The 24,491-nt window shown below is 46.2% G+C and overlaps 1 protein-coding gene across 1 annotated transcript; it reads left to right on the top strand.

Annotated features, from left to right (window-relative positions):
• The first annotated feature begins 22,068 nt into the window (after window positions 1-22,068).
• Window positions 22,069-23,753, top strand: LOC124694564 (transcription factor BHLH3-like). The gene is made up of 4 exons (XM_047227535.1): window positions 22,069-22,638; window positions 22,801-22,980; window positions 23,069-23,239; window positions 23,383-23,753. Exons 1-4 carry the CDS (start codon window positions 22,069-22,071, stop codon window positions 23,467-23,469), a joined length of 1,008 nt encoding a protein of 335 aa, XP_047083491.1. The 3' UTR covers window positions 23,470-23,753.
• The last annotated feature ends 738 nt before the right edge of the window (window positions 23,754-24,491 follow it).

Raw genomic sequence — 24,491 nt, 5'->3', positions numbered from 1 at the left:
GAGATTTCGTCGCCACGCTTCATCGGCAGCAGGGCAAGTGAAAAACTCGCCAAAATCTTCAGCGACATGTCTTTCGAGTCATCGGCGGACTCCTATATAAGCGATGATTCGAGCAACATCGATAGCTTCGACTTTATCGACAAATCCATCTCCATTGGGAAGGTCTTCACCAATCTCTATGATGGTGTCACCGAACCAAGCAAAGTGAAAACTCCAAAATATCACCAAGTTTATGCCATTGGAGAGGCAAGTCGCGATCAAGAGGAAACATCGGAGGCTTTCGACGATTTGGGAAATCCCTATGTCGATCCCTCAGATCTAAGGAGAGGTTTGGGCACTAAATATGTCGGGCCCACACCACGTGCCGAGTTCAACTTCCACAAGCAGCACTGGGATAGAGCTGCGAAAGCTTTAGATGGCTCCGAACCAATGGAGACAACCGCTACGATCGAAGAACCGCAAGCTTATCAATATAGACTCGCCCGAGCTGGAAGAGAACTGGAAAAACAGACAGCTGCTTTGAACAGAAGAAGGGAGGCAGCTTCCGCATCAAGCAGGCGACGAGCGGAATTAAGTCGACACTCAGAAACTTCGGGAGATAGTCACAGAGAAGCTAGGAGGAGAGCAAGATCTCGGCTGCAAAATATACCGGAAGGCTGAAAGAGAGACTCTAATCCAAAACCTCGACATGTCCTTTATGTCAATCGACACGAGGGGGAATATTATCCCAAAAACACCAGAAGCAGGATACATGGCGACACAAGCTTTCATCTTAGCGTCCAGGCCACCCCCAGGAGATCCAAGGGAGGCATTATATAACATGGCAATGGAAGGAGTTGGAGCCATGGGAACGGCGTTTATATCAACACCTCCCGAAGGAACGGCAAGGCAAAATAGTCCACGACCTGCGGCAGCAACAGCAACAGCTCCCGAAGGGCCAAGTGGAGCAAGGGACACGGCAGCACAAGCAAGGGTCGACAGAGCGCGACCAAGCAGAAGGGACCATCGGCAATCCCCAGAGTTAAATGACGAGGATATGTGTGGTTTGCCAGGCTTCACAAGGAGAGTTCGAAAAACTCGAGTCCCATCAGGATTCAAGCAACCCGATAGTTTCAAGAAATTCGATGGCCTGCAAGACCCCGAGGATTGGCTTGTGGACTACCTCAAGACAGTAAAATTGATAGGCGGAACCAGAGCGACAGCCATGCAGAGCATCCAGATACATCTGAGCGGAGCCGCCAGATCATGGATAAAAAAGCTTCCCCCAGGTTCCATCGACAGTTGGGAAAGTTTCGAGGACGTTTTTATCAAGAATTTCCGGTCAACCCGCAAGAAACCTGCGACACTAGAGGAGTTGAGGTCATGTCGACAAAAGCATGATGAATCAATGAGGAAGTACATTCAAAGGTGGAACATCATCAAAAACTCGGCGGAAAATATATCTGACGAAAGAGCGATAGATGCATTTGTTGCAGGAGTTCGACGAGGAGATTTCGTGGAGGACTTGGGGAGGACAAACCCAAGAACAGTATCAGCTTTAATGGAGATAGCAAACAGATGGGCAGATGGAGAAGATGCTGTCCACAACAAACGGCATAGGTCGCCAGAGGAAGACCGCGGTCGAAATTATCAACCAAGGCGACGATTTCCTCGGCAGTACTCGAGCTATGATGCTCCAGGACAAATCTCGGCTGGTTTCCGAGCAAGCGCAGGAGGAAACAACAGAGATGATTACCAGAGAAGTAATGAGCAACGAGGCGACAATAGAGATGAACCTCGAAACAATAGGCAAAACAGCGGGCCAAGGTTCCAGAGGCCTTTCGTGTCCCCCGAAGAGATGATGAATGGGCCGTGTCAGATGCATTTTTTCCTCGACAGCAACGGAAAAAGACAGTCGGGACACTTGCAAAAAGATTGTCGAAATTTCCAGGCAATGTTAAGATGGGCAGGACGACATGCAAATGCTCAGGCAGCACATAGAAATCCTCAAGGACCCAGGAGTGAGATTAACTTACCACCTTCTCCCGCGATTACAGATGAAAATCGACATCAGCTCAGAATAGCGACAGCACCTGCTCCACCGCCCTATGTCGATCCTAACTCTAACGGAGCGGTCTCGATGATTCAGAAAGGCAGGCCATCCAATAGAGCTCAGAAAGTAATCTCGCGACAGGTGTTTATGGCAGAGAAAATGCCAGCACCAACAGTCGAGTACCTTAACTGGTCGTGGCAAGATATTGGCTTCACAATAGCTGATCATCCACAAGCAAGTTCCTCGACCGGGGCAGATCGACCGATCTTACCGACGAGTAATTGCGGGATTCGATGTATCTCGAGTATTCATAGATGGCGGCAGCAGTTTAAACCTTATGTACGCAGATACGCTAAGGAAGATGAATATTTCCCTCGCAAATTTGAAACAAACCGACACACGTTTCCACGACATCACACCAGAGAAGCCAAGTTACCCACTGGGGAAGATCAATCTCGACGTTCAGTTTGGGACCCGAGAAAACTACAGGATAGAGAGGTTGGAATTCGAAGTTGTGGATTTCCCGTCGCAGTATCATGCTTTGTTGGGGCGACCAGCATATGCCAGGTTTATGGCGATACCACATTACACGTACTTGCTTTGGAGGTTACCTGGACCTAAGGGACCAATCACAGTCAAAGGAAGCTTCGCGCTAGCCGATAAATGCGACAAAGATTTTCATCGACTATTAGAAACTTTCGGGATGCAGGCAGAGTACGCAGTGTCAAGGCTCATGACTGATTATGATGTGCTGCCAGACGTAGGGAGGCCCAACAAAGAATCAACTTTCAATACAGCTAAAGATTCTAAGGAAGTGCAGATTCACCCGACAGATCCGAAGAAAACAACGTCCATCACAACAAACATGGACCTCGCATAGGAAAGCGCGCTCGTCGAGTTCCTCCGTGAGCACTGGTAAATCTTCGCATGGTGTCCAGCTGACATGCCAGGAGTACCCAGGGAACTTGCCGAGCACCACCTAAACTTGGATCCTATTGCGAGACCAATCAAGCAACCTTTGCGGCGTTTTTTGGAACCAAACCGCAAAGCTATGCTCGTCGAAATTGATCGACTCGGAGAAGCTGGTTTCATCAAAGAGATATCTATCGAGGCCACCTGGGTAGCTAACCCGATGATGGTGCCAAAGAAAAACACGAAAGTCCTTCGCATGTGTGTCGACTTTACGTGCCTCAATAAACATTGTCCAAAGGATCACTTTCCCCTCCCAAGGATCGATCAGATTATCGACTCCACCGCAGGATGTGAATGTCTTTCCTTTTTGGACGCATACTCTGGTTATAACCAGATCAGATTAAAAGAAGACGACGAAGCCAAAACAGCGTTCATCACACCGTATGGCGTATTTTGTTATAAAACAATGCCCTTCGGGTTGAAAACGCGGGAGCAACATATCAACGGATGATGCAGAAGTGCTTGGCAACACAGATTGGGAAAAATGTACAAGTATACATCGACGACGTCGTCATCACATCAAAAAAGGGGGCAACATTAATCGAGGACTTGAAGGAAACATTCGACAACCTCGACAAATTTTGTCTCAAGTTGAATCCGATGAAATGTTCTTTCGGCGTCCCTGCAGGAGAACTTCTCGGGTTCCTAGTTTCAGCAAGAGGGATTGAAGCAAATCCCGAAAAATCCAAGCTATCGTAACAATGAGAAAGCCAACAAAGTTGAAGGAAATACAGCAGCTAACTGGGCGAGTCGCAGCTTTAAGCAGATTCGTCGCCAGGCTGGGAGAAAAAGCGTTACCGTTCTACGCTTTAATAAAGCAAGGAGAGAAATTCCAGTGGAACGAAGAGGCAGATAGGGCCTTCGAGGACCTCAAACGGAAAATTTCGACACCACCAATTCTAGTGGCGCCAAAAGAGAAAGAACCACTCCTGTTATATATTGCGGCTACACCTCAGGTGGTCAGCACGGCACTAGTTGTCGAAAGAGAAGACGAAGGAAAACTCCATGGAGTGCAGAGGCCAGTATATTTCATCAGCGAAGTATTATCGCCTTCAAAACAGAGGTACCCGCAGTACCAAAAGCTAGCATATGGAGTATTCACAACCGCAAGAAAATTGCGTCATTATTTTTCGGCGCATCCGATAATAGTGGTCAATGAGGCGCCTTTATCCAACATACTCAATAATCCGTAAGCTACGAGCCGTGTCTCCCTTTGGGGAATAGAACTTTCTCCTCGGGACATCACGTATGAAAAAAGAAAGGCAATAAAGTCACAAATTCTACCAGACTTCATCGCAGAGTGGATGGAGTTGCAAAACACAGGACCTCCGGATTTATCGAGAACCTGGACTATGAACTTCGACGAGTCCAAAAGGTTAGAAGGAGCTGGAGCAGGGGTGATACTCGTATCACCTGAAGGCGACAAATTGAAATACGTCCTGCGGATGACGTTCCCAAACGCATCTAATAATGAGGCAGAATATGAAGCCCTTATACATGGGATGAAGATGGCGAAAGCCTGCGGCGCAACTCGACTAAAAATATTTGGCGACTCACAGTTGGTAGCTCAGCAAGTCATGAACCAATGTGATGCGGTCAATGATAGTATGGTGGCGTACAAAGAAATGTATAATGAGCTGGAAAAATTATTTGACGGATGCGAAGTAAACCATATCAGCAGATTGAGCAATGATGAAGCCGATGTTCTTGCAAACATCGGGTCGCAGTGCCTCGCAATTCCCCCAGGTGTGTCTGGGAAGAAATAACAGAAAGGTCCACGAAGCCGAAGAAATCAACAAAGAAGGAGAAGAACGAGAAATCCTCTGGGGCTGCGAAAGAAGCATTGGAAGAAGAAGACGAAGAACAGGATCTAGTACTGATGGTGCAAATCCCATGGATGCAGGCGTACATATCATACATCCTAAGAAAGACAATACCCGACGATCCAGTTTGAAGCAAGGCGAGTTATTAGGCGATCCAAAGCTTTCACGGTGGTCAAAGGGGAGTTGTACAAGCGCAGTATCTCGGGTGTGTTACAAAGGTGCGTCACACCCGAAGAAGGAAGGATAATTTTGAAGGACGTGCACGAAGGAGTATGTGGCCACCATGCGAGTAGTCGAGCTATTGCAGCCAAAGTTTTTCGAGCAGGATTCTACTGGTTAACAGCAATCGAGGACGCGAAGGAGATAGTGGAACTTGTGATGCATGTCAGAGATTTGCCGCAAAACCTCACTCCCCAGCAGCAGAATTAATGCCAATACCCTTATCTTGGCCCTTTGCTCAATGGGGTCTCGATATGGTGAGAAAATTACACAAAGCTTCGCCAGGAGGATACGAGTACATGTTGGTTGCTGTTGACAAATTCACCAAGTGGATAGAAGCAAAGCCGATAAATTCACCAGATGCAGCATCAGCAATAAAGTTCGTGAAGGGCATAGTTTTTCGATTTGGAGTACCTCACAGCATCATCACAGACAATGGCAGCAACTTTACATCGAAGGAGTTCAAGGCATACTGTGCAGAGGTAGGCATCAAATTGCACTTCGCGTCAGTTGCACATCCTCAAACCAATGGTCAAGTCGAGAAAGCCAATGGTATCATCTGCAATGGCATCAAGAAACGCTTGTTAGGGCCACTGGAAAAAGCTCGACATACCTGGCCAGAAGAATTACCAAGTGTGTTATGGAGCATCCGAACAACACCAAATACAGCAACACAGGAGACCCCGTTCTTCCTGGTCCATGGAGCAGAGGCAGTACTGTCGATAGAAATAGAGCACGACTCCCCCAGAGTCACAGAGTACAACGAAGAAGTTTCCAGGAAAGCATTGGAAGACGATGTCGACGCACTTGACGAAGCTCGGGACGAAGTATTGACAAGGGTAACTAAATATCAGCAGGACCTGAAAAACTACCACAGTCGACGTTTGCGACAAAGATCATTCCAAGTTGGAGACCTAGTTTTGCGACTCAATCAAGAGCGTACTGAAAAACTCGAGTCGCCATGGTTGGGACCTTACATCATCACAGAAGTCATCGACGGAGGAGCGTACAGGATCAAGGACAAGAAGACAGGGGCTCCCGAGAAAAACCCCTGGAACGTGGCGCAGCTCAGGCGGTTCTACGCCTAGAGTCGAAATATAGTCCTCCTCTGTAAGAATACAATGTACTGAAACGCCCGCGAGTTTTCAGACGCACTCTTTTCCTTTTCGGAGCACCGAGTGGGGCCGGAAAGGTTTTTAATGAGGCGGGCTCGCGGTGCTGCAATATAATAAAGATAGTGGAGATATACTTCTTATTCTTCGACACGCTCGGGGGCTCAATGCCTTCAAGTTACAAAATATATAGACTTACCGAAATATTTCGCCTTGGTACAAGAATACCTCGCCAAATAGAACATCGGAAGCTAACGACTAAAAATCTAGTGTACTCATCAAAATGATATTGCTTTGGTCTGAAAACCTCGCAACAAAATATAGAACGTCACCACCAAGACACTCAGGGGCTCGTGCCCATTGATAGCAAAATATATATACCTTCTCGCAATAAGAGAAATCTTCGGGATAACAAAATAGTATAAGCTCCAGCCAAAGGCTCGGGGGCTCGACGATCAAAAATAGAAAACAATACAAACTTACAGAGTTGACAACTTTTACAATATAGACCATGCCTACAAAAATGTGTCAATGGTAAAACTACAGCAAGGAAAAAGGGAAAACCCTCAATGGATACCTAGCACATGGTCTATGGTTACTCGTTCATTGGAAGGACGAGTACTATGCTCGGCATAACTACCCTTCACGAAGAATTCAGCGTCCATCCGAAGAATTTCATCCATCATATCTTCGGCTACAGGAGTCACCAGATCATCAATCTTGCTCATGTTTCTCTTTTTCTTCGACATTTTCGCCAGGCACGTGGGAACAATTTGATCCAAGGGCAATTTTGGATGGCAAATCTTTATCATCATCATAGCAAATCTTGCGCCAGCAGAGAGTTGAGCTCGCACAAAGCCATGGATTTGAGGAGCATCTCGAAACTTCTCCATTAATGCAGGGAGAGTCTCTGGCATTTTGTTGTGAGGGAACATGGTTCCATAAACTAAAAACAAAGTCTTCGTACAGAAGTCAAGGAAATCACGGACCTGACCCGCGCGATCTTGGAATCTGAAAATTTGACGGGTACGCTCGGGAGTAACCCAAAAGTTAGAACCATGTTGTGCGGCCAGTCTGAGCAAAGCGTTGGCTCGAGCTTCAACACGTTGATCTTCGGCAGCAGTATCCAAAAATGAGCTTGGTACAGCGAATAAATTGACAAGGAAGAAAAATAGCAAAAATAACATCCAGCATGGTTATGAACAGGAAACATACCTGTCATGTCCAGTCGAGCGTCGATCATTAGTCGAAGCATATAATTTTCTCGAGAGGAGGCCTCGGTAGCCTCAGCAACAGCAGCATCCTTTGCAACAATGGCTTCTCTTGCCTGCTGAAGAGAAATATTCTCTCTCTCGGATGCCTGTCGAGATTGTTCCATCATCACAAGAGTTTGTTTTTTCATAGATTGGAGTTGTTGGCGCAATTCTTGCAAATCTTGCGAAAAATGTTGTCTCGAAGAACCGTCGATAAAGTTATCATTGACTGGTGTTTTCTTCGAGAAGGAGGAAGCAGGAGAAGTATCGGCAGAATAAGGATCGGCAGAGTAGTTATCAAATATCAACTGGAAAAGAAAATTCAAAAATCAAAGGATTGCACAAGACAGAATTCCATTACTCTTCAAGAAATTTACATGGATATTACAGAAGGAGTTCTTCAAAAGTACTAAGGTAATTGTCGCTAAAACTAATATGGCGACAATAGCTAAAGAAACAAGAAAAATAAAAAGAAGGGGCATTCAACTAGACCTCCGGCTTTGATGAGCTAGGAGTTGAAGATGGCTTGATCCCGAGATAGGACAGGATTTTCTTCGTGTTGGGCTTCGCCGCCTTGATCAACGATCGCCATTTTGTCTGCTCTATCTGTTCTGTGTCGCCTACTTTCGCCCAGTCGATAGTTTGTTGGCTATCAGCGACCAAGGCAACAGTGCTTTCAACAGCAATTTTCATGTTCTCCTGGCGCACCTTCAGTCCAAGATCTTCCGGTGGATTAAAGCACTTGGCAAGAGTAAGGAAAGTGGCGGGTTCCTCTTTCTTCGGGAAGAAATAGGAGAAGAGTCGCGACAACCCGGATTTAGCTTGATCAATGCCCTCGCGTGCCTCTGTTCCATGAAACTCAAGGAACGAAATGGCGTCAAGAAGCGGATCGTTGTCGGGATCTTCAAGTTCAAATTCTTGAGATGTTTTATCTGTCAAGATAAAAACTTATTGATCAACAAATGAGTGAAAGAAAGAAAGTCGAAAGGATGTGAAGTGGTTCAGATATTTACTGACAAAGCGACGGTTTTGCGACCTTACGCGCTTAATGATCGCTTCCTCGCGAGCAGATTGTGCGGCTATATGCTCGCTCAGCGAAGTCTCGGCATCGTGAAGTCTCTTCCTAAGATCTTCGACACCAGAAGCATCGGCCTTGGCCTTGTCGGCCTCGCTCTAGCTTGGATAGCATCCGATTCGGCCTTCTTACGAGCCTCCTCACTTTGCTCTAATTTTTGAGCAAGTGTATTGGCACGTTCGTTGACCTCTGCCAGTTTTTCTGCCAAGAAAGTTAAATTTAGTTAAAAACATCGACAACAAAGGAGTAAGAAGGCAAGGGAAAAAAGAAGCAGCAAGGCATTACCTTCAGTCTTACTCGCATACTCACGATACCCAATGAATTGGGCACCGATACGAATAAGCTCTTTGATCATAGGCTGTCAAAGAAGGATAAAGAAAGAAAATGTCGGTATGGGAAAAATATGATGGCATAAAGAAGCAGACAGAGGAAATATAGACAGTGACAAGGAAATTAAGAACTTACATCATCCAAGAGAGGGTTAGAGGAGTTACTCAAGTGAAGAGTAGACTCCGGGATTGTTTCAACCCTTGCCCTTTTCGGTGAAGGGACAAGGGGGCTTGAAGGAGGAGTAGAAGCGCCGACGTTTTGTTGAGGAGGCGAGGATTCCTCTCCTTCAACTGGCGTCTCCGAAACAACTAGAGTATGTGATGTACTCGTTCGAGCAGCCACATCAAAAGCTGGTATTTCTTCCTCATCATCACTGCGATAAAATGTTGGCAGCATAAAAAGCAAGATAGAGAAAAATCTTCGAGTACAAAAATAAAAATAAAAAAAAGATGCGACTTACGAACTGATGAGAGCCTCAAGGTATGGATCATAAGCTGCCTTCTGATGTGAAGGAACAGCTTCTTCGGCTTTGGAGGCGCCGGAATCTTCGACATCACTCCTTTTCCTTTTGTTCTTTGGAGAAACAGCTGGAGGAGGAGATTGTGCTGATGCAGTGCCTTCAGAGGCAGCCTCCTTTTCAACAGATCCCGCAGATTTTCGAGAATCTACGAGTTCATTCACAAAAGAGGGGGCATCTTGGTTGTCATCGGTGACAACGGCCCTTTCCTCGACTTCTCCACCCTCAGGAAGGGGCGGAAGTGAGACAAGATTTGGATGGTTCTATAAAAAAATAGGGGAAGGTGTCAAAAAAAGGAGTTACAAAAAGATAGCAAGGCAATAACAAATCAATCGACAAAGTCTACCTTAGGAAGCGCATTGGTGGCGCTATATGGTTTTACACGACAAGAAGAAGGTACGGAATCTTTTTTGCTGAGAGAAGAGATTTTTCGGACAAGTTTTTCTAAATCCTTGACCTCCAAATCCACCGACAACCGATCTGCGTCTTCGTCGCCAGCATACTTCCAGAGAGGGTTTTTGCGAGCCTGAAGAGGCTGCACTCTGATCCTAAGAAAATACGCTGTAATTTGGATACCTGGCAATTCTTTGCCGCGAGTATTTTGCAACTCATGGATGCGAGTCATCAGGGCCTCTGTCGAAGTTTTTTCTTCCTCGGTAGCCTCTGCATCCCAGGAGCGGCGGCGAAGGATTTTTTCGGCACCATCGAAAGGAGGGATATTGTCTTCAGCGCATCCATGGTTCTCCTCTTGAATGTACAACCACTTCTTGCGCCACCCTTGAACTGAGTCAGGGAGTTTGACGTCGAAGTAATCGATAGTGGGGCGCATAGAAATAACAACGCCGCCTATATTATAGGCGATATTGGGAGAGCCATTGCGGCGACAAAAGAAAATGCGCTTCCATAGCGCCCAGTTAGGCTGGACGCCAAGGAAGGCCTCGCAGAGGGTGATAAAAATGGAGATATGGAGGATTGAGTTGGGCGTGAGGTGGTGAAGTTGAAGACCATAAACAAAAAGCAATCCATGGAGGAAAGGATGAATAGGGGCGGAAAGACCGCGGATGAGATGGTCGACAAAACTTACCCGGTACCCCATTGGAGGGATTGGGTAGCTTTCTTCACTAGGGAAGCACAGCGCTTTGGGCTTCTTGCTAATCCCTAGCTTCTTCAAGAGATTGATGTCCTGAGAGGAAATTTTGGACCTTTCCCACTCCGCGCTTCCCAGATCTGCGGCAGCCATTGATGATTCAGGCGTGCTGCGCTTGATCAACCGACGCGGTGGCATCAACAATGGCGCAGGAATGCAGCTTGAAGAGGATGGGCTTAGGAAGTTGTGGGGCGCGGGAGAAGGTTTTGCGAAGAAGAGCAGGAGAGCGGCGCGAGCGGAAGTGCTCGAGGAAGAAGAAGGAGATCTTATATAGAGGTGCGACGAAGCGGCGGACCGTTGGATGGAAAAAATGTGTGACAGATGATAACCACGTGGACACAAGGGTAAAAAAGTATTTTAACACTGGAGAAATTACGGTACGTGCGCCAGGAAAAGCGGAGGACGTGTGTCCCCCACCTACACGACGTGTCAAGATAATGGATAATTTGGGCCCGCAAGGCAGTGGGAGAAAACTTCTCGCCATTTTCAGATTCGCAATCGTGGCTGTCGTCAGCAATAACGTCACCTTGTCAGAGAGAAAAATTCGGCTCAGCAGCGGCATAAAAAGGCGACATGAAAAAATATCGGAGAGCCTTTGATCAAATACAAGTTTTTGATCAAATGCTTGGGGGCTACTTTGGAAAAATGAAAAGATCAAGAAAAGCAAAATAGAAATCGCATGAGCCTATGATCAAATACAAATATTTGTTCATAGCCTCGGGGGCTACTCCCATCGGGAGCGCTGTTCGCGCACCCGAGAAATTATAAAACTTCGGGAGAGAAATGAAATATAGCGGCATAAGACGTGGAGCCTACAACCAAGCATAAGTCCTTGGCTGTAACCTCGGGGGCTACTCCCATCGGGAACGTTGTTCGCGTGCCCGATGAAATTATAAAAAAAAAAGAGAAAGAGAAAGAAAGAATGCAAAGAAGAAAGATAGAAGAGCCAAAGAGTATATTTCGAGTTATAAATAACTCTGCATATACTCCCATCATCGGGAGAAAAATATAAGTCATCTTTGACTCAATAAAATGTGCCATTCCAACAGCCGAAAAAGCACTCGACAATATATTCTCAGAACGCCAAAGTTGCGATCAATTTCTGAATGCCGCAGAACTTTGCGAAGGTAAGACCCCAGATCCGTTCTGTGAGGCGTGGCGCCGTCTCTGACGTCGGTTTGCTACTTTTATCCGTACAACAGATACGAAGAAAAATCCTAACGGACGCGTTAGGTACCCGATAAATATAACTGGGACTCGACAGAATGGTAAGACCTTAAGCGGCACCTGTCGAAGTTTACACCAGTATCCCGAGATCATGTCCGGGGACGTGATTTTGAAGTAGGTTTTTGCGGATTGCCACTAGAGCAGTTAACTAGTACCTGATCCGTCAGATGAACTAGCCCCAACTACCATTATCCCTGCACAATATAGAAACTTATGTGAAGAAATATAGAAAGGTTTTGAATTGTCGAGTAAAAATAAATAGTGGAGATTTTCTCTGACTCTACGATTCAAGCAAAATCTCGGGGGCTACTGACATAGGCATCCCCAATGGGCCTGCCGATGATGGTACCTGGGGTTTACTGAAGGCCCACTACCCGAAGAATAAGAAGGTTCGGAAGCCCAAGATATTGTTAAGGAAAGCTAGAGTTGTAATAGGAAGCATTATTTGTAATCTTGCGGGAGGAGTTAGAAACCTACCCGGACTCTGTAACTTGTACAATACGAAACCCTCGGCTCAGCCTCCTATATAAGGGGGAGTCGAGGGACGCAGAAAGGATCGAATCTACTGTCAACACAACCCTAGTTTATATTCGTCGAGTACTTTTCGGCTGAAACCTTCGAGATCTACTTGCCCTCTACATCTAACTAAACCCTAGTCTACAATCCGTAGGCATTGACAAGTTAATACCTTGTCACCTGGCGCGACAGGATCGGCATGGCCACGTCGCCGCGTGCATGCCGGAGCGCGCCACATGCACTCATCGCCTCGCAGCACCCCCGGACCCCCCTCCCTCGCCCAGCGCCTCACCACTGCACCCTGAACACCGCAGACACGCCCAACTCGCCGACCCGCGCCCGCCGTCGCCAGAGAGGACGAACCCTTCCGCCACGGACGCACAGATGTTCGCACCCGCCCGACCGATTTAGGCACCGCCCAACCTCGCCGTGATCGCCAAGAGGACCGCCAGGACGTGCTGAACACCGCCGCACCCTCGCCTACCCCTCTAGCTCGCCGCAGCGCCCGCGCCATGGTCGACCTAGCCGCAGCACCTCGGTCCCCTTCCGCCATTATAAATAGAGGCCCCCTCGTTCATTTCTTCACACCAGCTCGCTCATCTCACCTCACTCGACCTCCTCGACCACCTCCCCGCCTCGATTAGCCACCGTAGCCAAGCAATTTCATCGCCGGAGGCCGCAAGTACCGCAGATCGCCGCCGTCGATTGGAGCCGCCCCAGGACGCGCCGCCGGTACCAGGAGCTTCGCCGTCGTCTACACCTTCATCGCGCACACTGCCAACCCTTGCTGGAGCACCCGTGAGCTCGCCGGACCCCTAGCCTCGCCGCGCCAGTACCCTCTTCTCGTCGGAGATTGTGACGAGCCTCAGCCGCTCGATCGCTTTCTAATCCGACGGCCCCTTTTAAAACGTACCGTTTCGCTGGTTAACAGAGGCTGACAGGTGGAGCCCCCTGTTAGGCAGCCCATGCGTGGTAGGCTGGTTTCTCCCGTTTAAATCCATTTCGGCCCAGTTAGTTTCCCGCACGGGCCCAAAAATTTGAATTGCGGATTTAGTTTTAAATCAAAAATTTCTTGCAGATGCTTTTTCAAATCTTATATTTACTAATTGGAGGCACCATAGGAGTTACCACGTTAATCCACATCATTATAATAATTAAGACAGTTAGATCTAAAATTAATGGTTATGATTAATTAAGAAAGTTATGATTTATGTAACGAAAAAAGTCACGCTGGCACGTTAGATTTATTTTCTGTCATTTATAGTACGACATAGAGAAATTTAAAATATAGCTGACACGAGCCTAAACATGTTTGTTCCATGTACGTCTAATCTGCAAGGCTCAAAACATAAATAGAGGTTGAGTCCAAGATATATACCTCAGGCTCGAGTAGACTTTTTTTCCTTTTTTTCTGCTTGGGCGCTCCACAGTTCCGTGTCAATGTAGCCTACCAACTGTCCACCTCGATCTCTCCATATCTTCTATTTTAAAAGATGCATCATGCTAAAATTCATGAAGTCTTGAAGCTTCGAAATTATAACACGATCAGTTCCAATTTTGGTTGGTGTCTTGCTGCATGCACCGGCCGGCCGGCCGGCAAGTACGATCCCACGCATACCAGGTAATTTCGAATCTATATTACCATCAGTTCCAATCTTGGTTGGTGTCTTGCTGCATGCACCGGCGGCCGGCCGGCAAGTACGATCCCACGCATACCAGGTAATGGCCATGTCCTTCCACTCTTCCACCTTTGCTTTCACACATATGAATCTGAATTCACACATCGCCAAAATCGATCTTCAAAACAGAGACATTAACATCTATCAGGTATCAACCGAGCGGGAACAACCAGCACAATCCAAGCGGGCTGCCGGCGGGAGGGGCAACAGCGGCGATCTGCAACTTCTACAATGAGAGATCCCAGGCTGCGTCAATGGAGGTGCAACACGATCCAAGTAGCCAGCGGGAAGGAGCGACAACAACGATGAGCTCCACTGATCCAATATCTGCTTCCGATCGCTCCTACGGCGTGGGGGGATTGCATCGAGACATCATGGTCTTACAATGTATTCTTCTTTTGGTCCGGTCAGGTATCCTTATGATTGACGCAAACATGCAATGGAGGAGCCGATGCACATATAGCAGTTTGAAAGAGAATTCGGTGGTTGTTCTGGTGAATTTCTCTCATACGGCATCTGGACCACTTTGCACCAGTGCTGTACCAAGCATTACAACAAGGAATAGTCCAGTGGCAGGCAACGGTTGGCGGCCGGGACGGAAGGAAGATTTTCCTTGAGCGATGAGCTCGGCCTGCAAGTCAAGACTCAAGACTTGAAGCGAGTGCCTTACGACGTCAGAAGTAAGGTAATTTCATCATGTAGCTTTGGTATACCTAGATGTTAAAATGTCCGCAATATGCTTTTGTTCTAGGTTATTACTTTTTTGTAGTATGTCTATATGTATTGACCTTACAATATGAGAGAAAACAGCTATATTTGAGAACTCATTAACTTTAGAAATTTCCTTCTCATGCCCCGATGGTAAGGCATTCGTTATTGTTTTGGTCCAAGAATCTGACTGATTGTTACTTTGTTCCAGTTTTGCTAATGTGTAGCAGAATATACCATCTACTTGCTGAAATTTGTCACTCGCGGAGGTACGTCATATTTCTATGATATATACACCGCCGGAAGCCAGATCTGACGTATTTCACACCTGCATCATGCAATAATATCCAAGCGTGGTAGCGTATTGTTAGCCATTTTAAGAACATGGCGCTGTGTATGAGGATGGCGCAATGAAAATCCCACTTTGGTTGGTTCAATGCAAATGTTGCCTAAGCAGTGTCGCTTGGTTGGTGCCCAGACTGCTGTCAGTCTTGGTAATGGAAGCATGACCTACAGCCATTCTTTCCTGGAAACGGGTCACGGCAATCACGTTCCTGATGGACCCAGTAAGTTTTTCTACTTGCGATTCATATCATATTGTTTTTTTAGTGTAGGAATTGAGTTGTAGGCACTTACATAATTCGTGGTTATGTACTGTTCTGATTTGAGTTAGGGGAAGATAATATTACATTGGTCATGCACATACACAGCACACATGACCAAAGGTTTCACATGCTGAGCCGGAGAGTCTGAAGGTGCGGCGCTGTGGCTGCGGGACAGTCGCGTGGCAGGTTCGAGCTGTCCGGTTCAGAAAACCGGGTGGCCTTCTTCTTGATCGAAAAATACGGGTAGAACCATTCGCCTAATCCATAAAAATGTGCATGGACATTCACCGCGTACTGGTCAAGCCTTGACGAATTATCAATTTCTGCCCAAAGCAAGTCGTGCAGATTAGAACCTCCAAATTCTATGCGATGTATAATTATGGGTTACAGTTCAAAACTTAGAATGGGATACATAATCTATTTTTTACTTTATAAGGATTTTTTTCATTTTCCAAGTTAGCATAGTCCTAAATTTATAATATATTTATTGTAGATTTCAAACATGTATATATTTGCTAAATTTACAATTGCCGACGTGTTTACTGTATAGATACAAACGAATCTAGATAAACATGCAACAAGTATATATAGCCGTAGGGAGTACTCTTTTTGTATTTGGCTACACTGATGAGTATTATATAATGTTGTGTATGCAACAAATTCACAAACAAGTTTCCTTTGGCCTTCTAAAAATTATAAATGAATACTAAGTTATAGATATTAAAAACTGCAAGAACATTAATAAGCATCTAACTTGCATTTCACATGGTTTTCATCATGTTGTTGCGTCCTATTCTAAACAAAACTTTCCTTGACAATCTCTGTTTATATGGCAAAGAATGGGTTTTGCTTTTAAGTAAAGTCCTCATCCTTATGATGATGGAGACAAAAAAACACTCATTATTGTACCTGTATTATGGTTAAAAAGTAATGATACACTAACATGACTTTCCATGTTTCCGTTACCAAGCATGTTAATCAAGATGCATAATTCCTGCTTTGTGAGAAAAATAATTTCTTGAACAGATTTCATGGAATCTAAATATATAAACTATAAGGAAGTGAAGTAGTAAGCTAAAATCTAAGCTCCAAAGTTATCGAATGGAAAGAACACTAATTCTACTTTCTTCACTTTCTAAACAAAATTAAATTATTTCTCATACCATTTTCTTTCTCACATGCAAGTACCAGTCATAAATGCAAACTTTGTTATTGTGCACTTACAAAATTATCCACATTTCTGGCATGTACGCATAAAATGAATCATTTCGCGTTGCTCATGCGTTCGATGATATAACTGTGTCTCCTGATGGCACAAGTGAATTCGTAATAATTTGCTTCAAGGGTGGAATAACAAATGTAACTATTGCCCGTGCAGGTGCACGGGTTAATGACTAGTTTATATAGAATCAAATTGGCTCAACCAAATTTGATGAATTACATACCGTTGGAAAGCTTATGAAATTTCCTAACTAACTACACTGGTCTCATCATTAGATTCGTTGTAGAATTATTGTGAAAAAAATAACAAGGTAGGGACTTTTGCAACTTCAAACATTATTTAAAAATCAACCAAAAATGCTTTTGAGTTGTTTCCAACTCTCATAAATCACATACTCTACATGTTTATGCAAAAATATGACATGTTTACTTTGTGTGATCATGGCCTAGTTTAAATAAAGGGCTCTATGGCTATTTCTAGTCATTTGATATTGTCCAAAACTATTTATAAATCATATGAGATGTTTTCCCTCATTTAAATCTTGTCTCAAGTAATTCAATATGAGGTAGTAACCCTGTGCTACATAATCTCATATTGACTTAGTTGATGACATTAACTTATGATCAAAGTAGTGTTAAATTGCATGAGGTACTCTACCTCAGTTACATCATTTTCTCAAATGATGATGATGAATGGTTGACCTTGGTCAACATGGATTCATGCATGATTTGTTGGAGGAAATTAAATCTTAACAAGATTCAATGCGAGGAAATTATTTCCTCTAAGAACTAAAGAGAAGCACTAGTTAATAATTGTAATGAGTGGAAATTATTTTTCTTCAAGTAAGAAAACAAATTCAACCCACATGTTATGTATGTGTTGATGCTAGGATAGTTTGTGTGAACCCCTTTGTGTGCTTAGACTAGATCTTCAGCTTGTTTGGTGATTGTTATCTCGTATCCGTTTTTAGACGCTAGTACCGAGGAGTACCAGGAGGAGGAGGTCTACTACCAGGAAGAGGAAGACCACTTTGATCAGTACACCAACCAAGGCAAGCTAATATTCTTGCAAGTGCAAAGCTCTCTTGAGCAAGGCACCAATTCCTTTACTTTATGTGCAATGACCCCATCCCAAGTTTTACCCTTCAAGCTTTCACTTTGTTTATCAAAGCTTACTTTTATAGTTAACTTTGGTCTAAGTATAGAGTAGAGCAAGAGTATCAAACTTAGCCTAAAAGCTTATGAGTTAAGTAGCACCCTCATGACTAGTTGCTAGTGCTAACAAATAAAATTGACTACTCTAGATGGGAACTGGTGAAGTGAAATGACTTTGAAAACCTTGGAATGATGAGTCATTCTATTGAAAGATTATGATGGTGAATATGACTTATGAAGGACTTGGTGATTTTGATAAAACTGATGGTTGGTTTGAATGCGATAACTTTCCAATTTTTGAGTACCCCCACAATACATGATTATGGATAGGGCTTAACTGGAAGTTTATGCATCTTAGTATGGGTTCCCTCTGAACAAGCATCATAGGGGTTATGCCGAGGCTGCCTCCGATAAAAGTGATATGATGTGAATTGAGGTGAATGTACGGCCCAAGCCCTGTGCAGTTCCCAGGCTGACGGTTTGTCTTCACTGGGAGGCCAAGCTCATGGGGAGAGGTACCTATACTAGGGTATGTAAGTGAAAGGTTAGGGTTGATGATTACGCGTACTGAGTTACGATGATTCAGGGTTATCCCTGACGGATGTAATCAAATGTTGTCGCACAAGTGTGCAACCTCTGCAGAGTGTAAACCTATTCGAATAGCCGTGTCCACGGTTACGGACGATTGGAAATGCCATACTGTACCGTTGTCAGATGTTTCTTGAAAAGGGTTGATGATTTGAGTGGTGACTTGACTTGAATCACAATTGAGTTATGGAAATGACACTAATGTTCCCACTTGAGTTAGTTAGCATATGAAGAGTCTTTTATCAAATGCTTGTGAACTAAAATTAGCTTTATGCAAATAACCCTAGAGCTTAGCACTCCTTGACTAGAATTGATAGTAGTTACACTAGTATTAGTTTGCGAGTACTTTAAAGTACTCACGGCTGTGTCCCTGGCTATTCAAATGGCCAGACTATGAAGAGGAGCAACAGTATGAAGATGACGGCCAGCAGGACGTCTACACCAACTAGGGCTACTCCTGACGTCAAGCGTTGGCCTGTGGATTAGATAGTCCACTACTTCTACGCATCCACTATGTAATGTGTTCGTTGATCATTAGATCAACTATTTGTGTAATATTGGATCGTGTGATCTATATTTGTAAGACGACTATGATTTGTAATGAATGATGACTTATGATATCAACTGTTATGTCTCGCAACAACAATATTCCTGGGATTGCGATGTATGGCATAATAGGCATCTGAACTTAAAAATCCGGGTGTTGATAGTTTGCTGGCTCAGAGGTATTCGGTCGTGCGCACCCATGCATTTATTCCGATCGATTGGTTCTGGAGGGAGCGGCGCGAAGCTCTTTTTCTGTGTTGACATCAAGTGACTATGGATCCATGATGAAATTCGGAAGAAGAGAATTTCATGAAGGTCGGAGAGGAGGACTAGCTTAGGGAGGTTCAAGTCTCCGCGCTGTTGAGGGACTTGCTTGGTGTTCCGGGTTTCAGAGCAGTGGTATGAAAGTGGGGCGACAACACAGGTGAAGGGAGAGTCCTACCTTTCAGAGTGAAAACCTAAGATCTGGCCTTAACTGGTTGTGCCTGACAATGACCTTGGTGGAGGCATTGTTTTGAGAACGGGCACTATCTTCAGGGTGAAAACCTAAGATCTTTGATCGGGCGACGACGGTGTTTGAGCACTATTCCCTTCTTGGAGGCGTTGTTTTTGGAGAGTCTGTAATTCAGGTGTTGTCTTGGCGGTGGATGTATTGCTGTTGTTAGGCCCGAGATACTGTAGCGGGACTTTTGTTTCTTAGTTTTCTTTTTTTAGCTGTGTGCATGCATAGTGCCATTAGGGTGGTACGTTGTTGCAGATGCTGGATGTAATTGATATCTCTTGATATTAATATATTCCTTTTATCGAAAAAGGACTTAACTGAGCATGAACTTAAGTGAGAACTAGAGAAACCGAGTTGTGCGCGTGATCACCTGCGCATGGCAAACCCTTGGAACAACCTCCGTCAACGCTCTGGTCCGTCGTAGCGGCACCGGCGCTGCCGCGCGCATGGCTACCGCCGCTGTTTCCGGCGCAAAACCGCGGCAGGAGCCGTCGATCTAGCGCACCGCGCGCCGCGCGCCGCGGACGTAAGCGTATGCGATCCACCGCCGGAGCCGGAGATGCTACGGACGGTCCGACAGGCCGCCCGATCGCGTAGGCTAACGGCCCTGCACCCACTGTCGTGCGCTGCCGGAAGCGCCCGTGAACCGACCGCGAGCTGGAAATGCGCTCGCGCCGTGATGTCCCTGGGCCGGATCAAGCTGCCGCTGCCCCCGCGCGCAGCCGGAGCTAGATCTATCAGCTAGCCGCAGCGGCAGGCCGTGGCTTGGCGCCCGTACGAAATAGGAGCTTGGAACATAGCGCCTACGTAGAGCATCTTCGTTGGATAATATGCTGCAGCTGTACGTACTGTGATCGAGATATACGTACAAGTCTGGTCGATCGACAGTTGATGCTATGCATACTGATTACAATTAATTTGCGTGTACGGTAACGAGATTCCATGCGTTTCTATCAAGCTGACAGTTAGCTCTTCTCTGGTAGTACAAATGAGTACTGAGCACGCAGTAGTCGGCACTGACAAATCAAAGAGAAGGCTGTTGCTTTGGTGTCCTTCCCTTTTACAACTTTGGTGTCGACAGAACTCATGATATCGAAAGGCCTCAGGCCGATCTTTATTAAGAAGAAAGAAGTGTGTTACAGCAAGCTGTTGTCAGCTCCGAGGCAGAGCAATGCAACGAATATTCAGCAACCAGATAGGCCTGGGCTGCAGAAAGAGTAGTAAACAGCTACTGAAACTACAGAGCTACAACATAAGAGAGAAACACGACACAGCCATAGGCAACAAGGAAGAAGACTGCAGTACAACTACTCAGTGGCAACGATCAGGCCAGCAGATCTCCAACAGAACTCATGATATCGTTACATGGGTTAACTTAGGTATCTCCAGCAGCGCGGTTCGATTTTGTATATTTAGGCCGGAGAGGAATTAGGGCATGGTCCGGTCTACTAGGGCAGTGGTCCTAGCAGCGTGAACCATTCGGTCCGCTCTGACCATTTTGGGAGGGTCCGGGGTGGCCAAGGGAAGAAAGCATGAGCACGCGTTGACCACTGGCTAGAGGGCCTAGGAGGACGCGCAATGTCCGGTCCGAAGCGCGCCCAAATTTGGTGAATGGAAGGGTCTCCCCATTGGAGTGTGCGTAGCCTATTCGTCTATCCACGCAGATAATTTCGGACAAGCCAACATCTTAGGTCACGCCGCTAGAGATACCTTTATCCCTTTCAATTTTAAAAGAGCAGGAAACCCCATCAAAACCCTGATCGTTAAGCAATTGACGTCCTCTTGCAAATCTAGTTCCTAATCTGCAAGGACAAACAAGCATTTTGTTGCATGCGCATTTGTTTTTGTTCTAAATTATCCCTGTCAGATCTGATAGATGCGAGATCTGATAGCTCATCCGAATCAAGGTTAATCCCCCCTCAAATCGCCCCGGATAACGAGACACAAAATTTATCTAGCTAGCTAGCCCTGCAAGCCAGCATATTCGGTCACGTACCCGCATCCTTCCATCTATCGATCTAGTCACGAGCACCAACACACGCAACCCGCATGATTAGCCGTCGGCATGATCCAGTCCGTATATGATCGTGCGACGTGCCGCGCGCGTCGCCAGCGCATCACCACGTCGGCATGCAGCTGCTCCGACGGCTCGCCGGCCGGCCGCCCACGCGACGCGTCCACATCGCCACAAAAGCAAACAAATGCCGCGTCCATCGTAGCTCGCCGAGTTCGGCAAACAGCAGAGGAACCGCCGGCGGGCCGTTAGTTTCGGCGCCGGATTGTAGCTCGCTAGCTCCCCGTGGACATGTGTAGGTGTCCGACTGTCCGTACGTTAGACCTCGATCGACAAGATTTGCAGATTTCTTAATACTAGCTCCATGGCCGCGAGATTTGCAGATTTCGGGCGAAAACGACATACATGCATGGGCGGTAAGCCGGTAATTGAACGGCAGGCCTGCATGCTGCCAACGGGATTTGCTTAAAGAACGGCGAGATTCCATTCCGTTTTCAGGCTTGATTTGCCGTCTTCTGCCTGATCGACCGATCCAGGTCGACCGTGTGGGCACACCAAAGGGAATAATTGTCGCCAAGGTTTGTCACCCCAAATTCAATTTCCCAGGTTGCTTCTTCCGTGATCCCCCTCTACACTGTCCGTCGAACCCTACTCTGCCACAGGCGTCACCGCAAGTTGGCCGTGTGGACCTCTGGTAGAGTGGTAGTACGTGCTGCTGGCTAGCTACTGACAGCGTTGCTTGCTACATAAGCGTGAGGGGTTTGTGTAAGCGATCTGGGAGAGCAAACATATACTGAATATTGTACATTTGTACTAGAACTTTGGGCATGGATCAGTTTGACGAGGAGTCGTTCTTGGACGAGCTCATGTCGCTGCGGCGGCCAGAGCAGGCACCGGAGCCGTGGCAGGCGACGTACCCGGGCAGTAGCGCGATGATGAGCGACCTCATCTTCTACGGCGGCGACCAGGCCGCCTACGAGGCGAGAAACAACATGGACATCGGGCCGTTTCATGAGCCCATGGCGCCTCCACGCCCGCAAGATGAGTTCAGCTTCGACTACTTGAGCGAAGTGTGCGACCCGTACAGGAGTTTGGTCCCTGGGGTCGTCGACGCACCCGGCCAGGCGCTCGCTCACCCCTTCCACGACGCCATGCCGGACGACGAGATGCAGCTGTTTCATGCTGGTGGGTCCTCGTCGTCCCCCACGACGTTCATCTTCCGAGGAGGAGGCGTTGGGGAGATGAACGGCAACATCAGAGGCGCTCCCGGTGGCCACCCTAGGAGCAAGCTTAATGGCGGCGCTCCGTCGAAGAACCTGATGGCCGAGAGGCGGCGGCGGAAGCGGCTCAACGACCGCCTTTCCATGCTCCGCTCCATCGTGCCCAAGATTAGCAAGGTAACACATGACATTGTTCTACTTGCTCCTGTGACCTAATTGATTCCTATATAACGGATGTGCATGTGAATTATGCTGCATGAACCTAAGTTAATTAACATCTGTTTCCCCTTTCCAAAAAAAAGTTAACTAACATGTGTCGAATTAATCATCGAGCTGCAGATGGACAGGACTTCGATCCTTGGGGACACCATAGGCTACTTGAAGGAGCTCACGGAGCGGATCAAAACCCTTGAGGGGGAGATTGGCGCCATGCCGGGGGAACTGAACCTGCTGAACACAGCGAAAAATTTGTATAGCGGTAGCAACGAGGAGATGATGCCAATGAGGAATCCCATTAAGGTGCGTTCGTGCTTGCGGCACAAATTCATCAGACAAATGCCTATCTACTGATTCCTATCCATTACGGTTATATGCTTGTTGCTTGCAGTTTGATGTCGAGAAGCGACCCAGCGGTGGCATCAGGATCGAGATCTGCTGCGCGGCGAACCCCGGGGCGCTGCTCTCAACGGTGAGCACGCTGGAGGTGCTGGGGCTGGAGATCGAGCAGTGCGTCGTGAGCTGCTTCAGTGACTTCGGCATGCAGGCCTCCTGCTCACAAGTAAGCGATTAACCTTGGGATTTACTGCATCTGAAACACTCCTTAAGACAATTTTTATGGCTAAACTTCGGTTGATTTCTTGGTTGTGTCTATGTCCTCTGCACTAATGAAATTCGATTATCAATGCGTGCTGTGGTGTGTAGGAGGAAGGGAAGAGGCAAGTAATAAGGACCGACGAGATCAAGCAGGCATTGTACAGGAGTGCCGGCTATGGAGGTAGATGTATCTAAGCTAGCTAGGCAGCTGGCTAGAGATCGAGCCCGTCAGTTCATCAAGCATGCATGCATGTAGAACAACCTGTCTTCGCACATTTTGTTTGCATGAATTTGTTTCAGAAATATCTGCGTGAATTACTGTAGACTGTTTATCTGAATTTTTTAGTAGCATTCTCAGTTAAGCCGCTGTGTGACCAGATTGTACATCTGTGTATCTGTGTGTGTGGTCCATGTATGGAGGGATGAGTACTGGATTTGCGCGTTGGGTGACAGGAAAAGATACCATGTGTGTTGTTGTATTTGGTTGCACCTCTCATGTATGGAGGGATGAGAACCAAGCGCTGGCTTGGTGGCTAGAGCTCAGGGTGTTGAGCCAGCCCACCCGAGTTCAAATCCCATCTGAAACGAGGAATCGCTGGAGGGTGAACTAAACGGGTTATCATCCGTAAGTTTAGCTGTTCCTGACAAGAATGGCTCGAAAGATTTTGTCGTGTGTTATCATATGCATGGGCATGTATGAGCAAGCCCTGAAGTGTATCTATCGTCGTGTACGCTCGGATGGGGGAACAGGCTTGTTGAATGGTCCACGAAAAAACATCAAGGCAATATCTATATAAGGTGGAGTACGAAAAATCAGTATTTTGTAGTCTTTTTTTTTGAAACTTAGTATATCGTAGTCTTGTCCAAAATAATACAAATGTAGACAAACATTCATGAGTATGAGGAATATGGGCACCTATATTGATTTATTGATAGGTGTGTGACAGAATGGTGAATTGAAGTGACAATAAAGATATGACGGAACATGGGTTTCATGTGTCTTAAAAAACAATTTCATGTCGAACACTCTAAATACAAATAAAGTTCCGCTGCAACTTCTGTCTTTGGGTATATTTAGTAGGACATAATTTAGTTCTGAACAAAACTAAATTATGTCGTATTATCGCATTTGGTGAAAACTATACTGGGAACCCACATTTTTAAAAACAAACATTGAACATGGCTTCACCCTTTTGTCATTATGCATGTTTCATTAG

This window comes from Lolium rigidum, chromosome 3 (genome assembly GCF_022539505.1).
Source record: "Lolium rigidum isolate FL_2022 chromosome 3, APGP_CSIRO_Lrig_0.1, whole genome shotgun sequence".
In the NCBI taxonomy this organism is placed as follows: domain Eukaryota; kingdom Viridiplantae; phylum Streptophyta; class Magnoliopsida; order Poales; family Poaceae; genus Lolium; species Lolium rigidum.
The sequence above is the reverse complement of the archived record's forward strand: the minus strand, read 5'-3'. Positions and strand labels throughout refer to the sequence as shown.

Bases quoted from the DNA above. Each gene is read 5' to 3' on its own strand.
- LOC124694564 (XM_047227535.1), top strand. From the start codon at position 22,069: ATGGATCAGTTTGACGAGGAGTCGTTCTTGGACGAGCTCATGTCGCTG. The intron at 22,981-23,068 runs GTGCGTTCGTGC...TGTTGCTTGCAG, and splicing joins CAATGAGGAATCCCATTAAG to TTTGATGTCGAGAAGCGACC. The intron at 23,240-23,382 runs GTAAGCGATTAA...TGTGGTGTGTAG, and splicing joins TGCAGGCCTCCTGCTCACAA to GAGGAAGGGAAGAGGCAAGT.